Source organism: Elephas maximus, chromosome 4 (genome assembly GCF_024166365.1).
Source record: "Elephas maximus indicus isolate mEleMax1 chromosome 4, mEleMax1 primary haplotype, whole genome shotgun sequence".
NCBI classification, from domain to species: domain Eukaryota; kingdom Metazoa; phylum Chordata; class Mammalia; order Proboscidea; family Elephantidae; genus Elephas; species Elephas maximus.
This window is the reverse complement of record NC_064822.1, coordinates 195943370-195950407: the sequence shown is the minus strand read 5'-3', so window position 1 is coordinate 195950407 and position 7038 is coordinate 195943370. Positions and strand designations below refer to the sequence as shown.

The window sequence follows — 7038 nt, the reverse complement described above, 5'->3', positions numbered from 1 at the left end:
AATGAAACACATAAACATCGATATCCTAGGCATTAGTGAGCTGCAATGGACTAGTGTTGCCCATTTTGAATTGGGCAATCATATAGTCTACTATGCTAGGAATGACAACTTAAGGAGGAATGGTGTTGCATTCATCGTCGAAGAGAACATTTCAAGATCTATCCTGAAGTACAACGCTGTCAGTGATAGGATAATAACCATACTCCTACAACGAAGACCAGTTGATATGACTATTATTCAAATTTATGCACCAACCACTAGGGCCAAAGATGAAGAAAGAGAAGATTTTTATCAGCTGCTGCAGTCTGAAATTGACTGAACATGCAATCAAGATGCATTGATAATTACTGGTGATTGGAATGCAAAAGTTGGAAACAAAGAAGCAGGATCAGTAGTTGGAAAATATAGCCTTGGTGATAGAAAGAATGCCGGAGATTGAATGATAGAATTTTGCAAGACCAACAACTTCTTCATTGCAAATACCTTCTTTCATCAACATAAACAGCGGCTATACACATGGACCTAGCCAGATGGAACACACAGAAATCAAATTGACTACATCTGTGGAAAGAGATGATGGAAAAGCTCAATATCATCAGTCGGAACAAGGCCAGGGGCAGACAGTGGAACAGACCATCAATTGTTCATATGCAAGTTCAAGCTGAAACTGAAGAAAATCAGAGCAAGTCCATGAGAGCCAAACTATGCCCTTGAGTATATCCCACCGGAATTCAGACAACATCTGAAGAATAGATTTGACGCATTGAACACTGGTGACCGAAGACCAGACTAGCTGTGGAATGACATCAAGGACATCATCCATGAAAAAAGGAAGAGGTCACTGAAAAGACAGGAAAGAAAGAAAAGACCAAGATGGATGTCAGAGGAGACTCTGAAACTTGCTCTCGAAAGTCAAGCAGCTAAGGCAAAAGGAAGAATTGATAAAGTAAAAGAACTGAAGATTTCAAAGGGCAGCTAGAGAAGACAAAGTAAAATATTATAATGACATGTGCAAAGAGCTGGAGATGGAAAACCAAAGGGAAGCACATTGCAAAAACATGCTCGGTGTTTCTCAAGCTGAAAGAACTAGAGAAAAAATTCAAGCCTCGAGTTGCAATAGTGAAGGATTCTATGGGGAATATATTGAATGATGCAGGAAGCATCAAAAGAAGATGGAAGGAATACACAGAGCCATTATACCAAAAAGAATTATTCGATATTCAACCATTTCAAGAGGTGGCATATGATCAGGAATCGATGGTACTGAAGGAAGAAGTCCAAGCTGCTCTGAAGGCATTAGCGAAAAACAAGGCTCCAGGAATTGATGGCATATCAATTGAGATGTTTCAACAAAGGGATGGAGTGCTGGAGTTGCTCACTCGTCTATGCCAAGAAGTATGGAAGACAGCTTCCTGGCCAACTGACTGGAAGAGATCCATATTTATGCCTATTCCCAAGATACGTGATTCAACCGAATGTGGAAATTATAGAACAATATCATTAATATCATACACAAGCAAAATTTCCTGAAGATCATTCAAAAATGGCTGTAGCAGTATATCAGCAGGGAGCTGCCAGAAATTCAGGCTGGTTTCAGAAGAGGACGTGGAACCAGGGATATCATTGCTGATGTCAGATGGATCCTGGCTGAAAGCAGACAATACCAGGAGGATGTTTACCTGTGTTTTATTGACTATGCAAAGGTATCCGACTGTGGATCACAACAAATTATGGATAACATTGTGAAGAATGGGAACTCCAGAACACTTAATTGTGCTCATGAGGAACCTTTATATAGATCAAGAGGCAGTTGTCCGGACAGAACAAAAGGATACTGAGTGGTTTAAAGTCAGGAAAGGTGTGTGCCAGGGTTGTATTCTTTCACCATACCTATTCTATCCGTATGCTGAGCAAATAATATGAGAAGTTGGACTATATGAAGAAGAACGGGGCATTAGGATTGGAGAAGACTCATTAACAACCTGTGTTATGCAGATGACACAACCTTGCTTTCTGAAAATGAAAAGGACTTGAAGCACTTACTAATGAAGATCAGAGACCACAGCCTTCAGTATGGATTGCACCTCAACGTAAAGAAAGCAAAAATCCCCACAACTGGACCAATGAGCAACATCATGATAATGGAGAAAAGATTGAAGTTGTCAAAGGTTTCATTTTACTTGGATCCACAATCAACAGCCACGGAAGCAGCAGTCAAGAAATCAAAAGACACATTGCATTGGGTAAATTCTGCTGCAAAGGACCTTTTTTAAAGTGTTGAAAAACAAAGATGTCACCTTGAAGACTAAGGTGCGCTGGAGCCAAGCCATGGTGTTTTCAATCCCATCATATGCATGTGAAAGCTGGACAATGAATAAGGAAGACTGAAAAAGAATTGATGCCTTTGAATTGTGGTGTTGTCGAAGAATAGACTGACAAAAGAATAAACAAATCTGTCTTGGAAGAAGTACAGCCAGAATGCTCCTTAGAAGCTAGGATGGCAAGACCGTATCTTACATACTTTGGAGGTGTTGTCAGGAGGACTCAGTCAGTCTCTGGAGGACGTCATGGTTGGCAACGTACATGGTCAGCAGAAAATAGAAAGACCCTCAATGAGGTGGATTGACACAGTGGCTGCAACAGTGAGCTCAAGCATAACAATTGTAAGGATGGTGCAGGACTGGACAGTGTTTTGTTCTGTTGTGCATAGGGTTGCTATGAGTCAGAACTGACTTGATGGCACCTAACAACAACTCAAAGAGATGAATTGCCACAGTGGCTGCAACGATGGGTTCAAGCATAACAAGGATCGTTAGGATGGCTCAGGACCCAGCAGTGTTTCATTCTGTTGTACATAGGGTCACTGTGAGTTGGAACCTACTTGAGGGAACCTAACAACAACAAACTTATGCTTGGCTGTGATTCCGGTGTTGACCTTGAGCAAGTTCCTGGGGTGTGATGGGGCATGGGGCTGGTGGTCTGGCACTGGGGGTGCTCAAGGCCAGTCATGATAGATGGATGGCAGTGCTGTGGAGCCTCCGGTGGGGGTGCGGGGTGGACATGGCCAATCCTGTGCAGTGGGTGGCCCTTGGGCTTGGAGGCCCCATGGTTACTCTAGGAGGTAGGAGGGGGGCCACACATTGCCATGGACCTAGAACCTCGCCTGCTTCCTGGTCCTCCATGCATGGGGGCCGGGCAGGGCTTCCTTTCTGGGCAGCAAGTTAGCTGGGAGTGGGGGCTCCACCACCAGGCCCAGTGAGAAGACCCCAGACAGGCCCAGGTGGGAGTGGTCCTTTAGAGCAAAGGGAGGCTGTCAGGTTGTTGGGTTGGAAGGCTTGGGTGCAGGGAGAGAGGGCCCAGGGTCACTGACTACTCAGCGTCAGCGTTCCCCTTCACCTGTGGCCACTTCCTCAGGCAGAAGACAGCGTCATCGTTCCTCTCCGGGATGAGGACACTGAGCTTGGGGGGCGGGGGAGAAATCCTCAAGGTCGCAGCCGGCCGTGGTGGGACTCGGTTCTCAGGGTCTTGTGAGCCCAGGTGTGGCCCCAGGAGGAAGCTGGGGCGTGGCTCCTTGAGGTTGGGCTGCTGGTATAAGAATAACCACAGCGAGGAGGGGCTGCTGTGTTTGTCGGGGTCGGGGTCTCGGGGCCCAGCTCGCTGCTCAGATCTACTCTGGGGCCAGGGCAGCAGGGGGTGGGAGGCCTGGGGGGGGGGGCACGACAAGGGTCGCCTGAACCCCCGGGTCCATTCTGCAACAGTGACCCTAGACTCTTTCAAGTGAAGGGCAGGCTCACCCTGCGTCCACGTATCAGCCCCCCGTGGTCGTCGGTGTATCTGAGGAATGGAGGGAGGGTGCGGGGCGTCGGGCAGCGGGTCGGCAGGGCGGATTTCCGGGGCTCTCTGTGCCCGGGATTTGCAGGGGCACCCTCAGGGCGTGGCGCGGACTCTGGTGGGGCAGGAGGCCCCCAGGCCTGGGTGAGGCTGGGTCCAGGCGGAAGGGGGAGGGGGCTTGCCCCAGGCTGCAGAGTCCCCGGCTGCCTCACACCTCCCGCTTCCTCCCTCTGCCACCTCCCCACCCGCCTCCCTGCGCCCCAGGAAGCCGAACCCGGAGGACTGGGCGGGGACAGGGCGGCGGGCGCCTGCAGCTCGCACCCACCCGGGAGTGACTCCGCGCCCCTGGCTTCCCAGGACCCCGCAGCCCCTCGCGCCCTGTCTGCCCGCCCCGGGGGAGGGACCCCTCAGCGTCTCCACCCGGGGCCCGGGGTGGGGGGAGCCGAACGCTGTTACCCTGAGCCCGCGCGGAGGGCGGCCGCACTACCCGGACGGCGGGGGCTCGGGGAGCATGGGGTCCGCATTGCCGTCTGGGGGCCGGGGCCGGGACAGACACGCCAGTAGCCCAGGGCCAGGGGAGCCTGTGGAAGAGGCGAGGAGCGCGCCGACCCTCGAGCTCCCACCCGCGCACCCTCCTGCCCAGTTCCTGCGTCCTTCTGGCTCTGCTCCCAATGCCCCGACCTCTCCGCTGGCCATGTCGCCTGCCTGGTCTGTCCTAGAATCACTCGTGGTTGCCCCTCCGCCCGGGCGCCCTGGCTCCTGGCCCGGCCTTCTGCACCCTGTCCCTCAAGAGCCTGGCCCTTCCCTGCCTCCCTTCACACCTGGCTTTTCCCTAGCTGCATTATCCCCCCAGGGGAGGCCACAGCTGCTCCCCTAGTCCGGTGTCTCCTGCCCGCTGCCCCAGTCTCTGAGGCTCCTGTTTCCTTGTGTGTCTCCTTGCCTGCCCTCTGGGAGGACAGGTCCTTGGTGATATGGGGGCCAGTTTCCCTAGAACAGTGTCTGGCTCAGGGAAGCCTCCTGATGCCCACAGGCCCAGACACTCCCAGGAGGAGGGCAAGGTGGGCAGGTGGGCACAGGATGGGCCACAGACAGATGCCAAGCCTGGCCTCCAAGAGACCAAGGTCCCCAGGGGAGGAGTTTGCAGCTGGTGGAAAAAATGTGCAGTGCTAATACCAGGTGATCAAGTAAGCTCAAGACCTTCCCCATCCAGGGATCTCCCACCAGGGATCACTCCCACCCAGATATCTCCCCATCAGGTATCTCTCCCATCCAGGTATCTCTCCCACCCAGATATCTCCCCATCAGGTATCTCTCCCATCCAGGCATCTCCCCCACCCAGGTATCTCCCCATCAGGTATCTCTCCCATCCAGGTATCTCTCCCACCCAGATATCTCCCCATCAGGTATCTCTCCCATCCAGGTATCTCTCCCACCCAGATATCTCCCCATCAGGTATCTCTCCCATCCAGGCATCTCCCCCACCCAGGTATCTCCCCATCAGGTATCTCTCCCATCCAGGTATCTCTCCCACCCAGATATCTCCCCATCAGGTATCTCTCCCATCCAGCTATCTCCCCCACCCAGGTATTTCCCCATCAGGTATCTCTCCCATGCAGGCATCTCTTCCATACAGGTACCTCTCTGTAAAATGGTAGTGTCAGACCTCTCCCAACTTCAGGGGGAGAGAGGAGAATCAAGACCAGCATCAGCCTAAAGCTGACTCCCGTGAAGTGGTCAAACTTAACTCCACCCTCCAATTTTTTTTTACTGATTCTGACACCAACAGTTGCTCCCACAGCACTCTCCCTCTCTTCTGAATTCCATGATCTGTTGTGATGGCCACAGAAAACACATGAACTGTACCTACAGTCAAGTGGCTTATTAAGGAACTAAAACAAACCAACAAAAAAAACATTGCCAGTCAAGTCGATTCCAACTCACAGCGACCCTATAGGACAGCGTAGAACTGCTGGGTAGGGTTTCCAAGGGTGTAAATCCTTAGCAAAGTAGACTGCTGCATCTTTCTCCTGGGGAACAGCTAGTGGGTTTGAACCACTGACCTTTCAGTTGGTAGCTGAGCTCTTTAACCACTGCGCCACCAGCGCTGGTACAACTTGGGATCAGGGTCAACAGGGTACAACTCAGGATGGGGATCAGGAAGCATGTACCCTAAGTGTGGAAGGCTCCCCAGATGGAGAGTATATCCCTCCCTCTTTCAGTGCAAGACAGCTCTCACCTCCTCTGGGCTGTGCAAACCAGCAGGCTTTCTCTCTGCTGTGCATCCTGTACCCCCCAGCTCCCTCCTCTCAACCAGTCAGGACAAGTTTCTCTCAGCTCCCTCAGGACAGGCCTCCTCTCAGCCCCCTGAGGACAGGCTCCCCTGGGCGTCCTCAGGACAGGCTTCTCTAGGCCCTTCAGGACAGGCTCCACTCAGTGCCCTGTGGAGAGGCTCCTCTCAGCCCCCTCATATTTTGTTAAGTGAAAACAGCAGAGTAGAAAAATTGTTAGGTGCCGTCGAGTCCGTTCCGACTCCTAGTGAATCTGTGCACAACAGAATGAAATGCTGCCCCTTCCTGGGACATCCTCAGCATTTTTCAAGCTGAAAGAACTGAAGCCTCGAGTTGCAATACTGAAGTATTCTACGGGGAAAATATTAAACAAGGAAGGAAGCATTAAAAGAAGATGGAAGGAATACACAGAGTCATTGTACCAAAAAGAATTGGTTGATGTTCAACCCTTTCAGGAGGTAACATAAGATCAGGAACCGATGGTACCAGAGGAAGTCCAAGCTGCACCGAAGGCATTGGTGAAAAGCAAGGCTCTGGGAATTGAGGGAATATCAACTGAGATGTTTCAACCATCAATTGCAGTGCTGGAAGTGCTCAATTGTCTATGCCAAGAAATGTGGAAGATAGCTACCTGGCCAACCGACTGGAAGAGATCCGTATTATGCCTATTCCCAAGAAAGGTGATCCAACCGAATGTGGAAATTATAGAACAGTATCATTACTATCACATGCAAGCAAAATTTTGCTGAAGATCATTCAAAAGCGGCTGCACCCGTGTATCAACATGAAACTGCCAGAAATTCAAGCTGGATTTAGAAGAGGACGTGGAACCAGGGATATCATTGCTGATGTCAGATGGATCCTGGCTGAAAGCAGAGAATACCAGAAGGATGTTTACCTGTGTTTTATTGACTGTGCA

The 7038-nt window shown here is 51.1% G+C and overlaps 1 protein-coding gene across 1 annotated transcript; it reads right to left on the bottom strand.

The window, feature by feature from the left end:
• Window positions 1-3369: 3369 nt before the first annotated feature.
• Window positions 3370-4527, bottom strand: LOC126076500 (basic salivary proline-rich protein 3). The gene is made up of 4 exons (XM_049884991.1): window positions 4463-4527; window positions 4077-4361; window positions 3795-3981; window positions 3370-3702 (listed from the first exon to the last, which is right to left on the bottom strand). The coding sequence occupies exons 1-4, from the start codon at window positions 4525-4527 to the stop codon at window positions 3370-3372; spliced, it is 870 nt and encodes a 289-aa protein (XP_049740948.1).
• Between the last annotated feature and the right edge of the window lie 2511 nt (window positions 4528-7038).

Bases quoted from the DNA above. Each gene is read 5' to 3' on its own strand.
- LOC126076500 (XM_049884991.1), bottom strand. From the start codon at position 4,527: ATGGCCAGCGGAGAGGTCGGGGCATTGGGAGCAGAGCCAGAAGGACGC. The intron at 3,982-4,076 runs GTGGGGAGGTGG...GCCTGGACCCAG, and splicing joins CCTGGGGCGCAGGGAGGCGG to CCTCACCCAGGCCTGGGGGC. The intron at 3,703-3,794 runs GTGAGCCTGCCC...CCCCCCCCCCAG, and splicing joins GGCTGATACGTGGACGCAGG to GCCTCCCACCCCCTGCTGCC.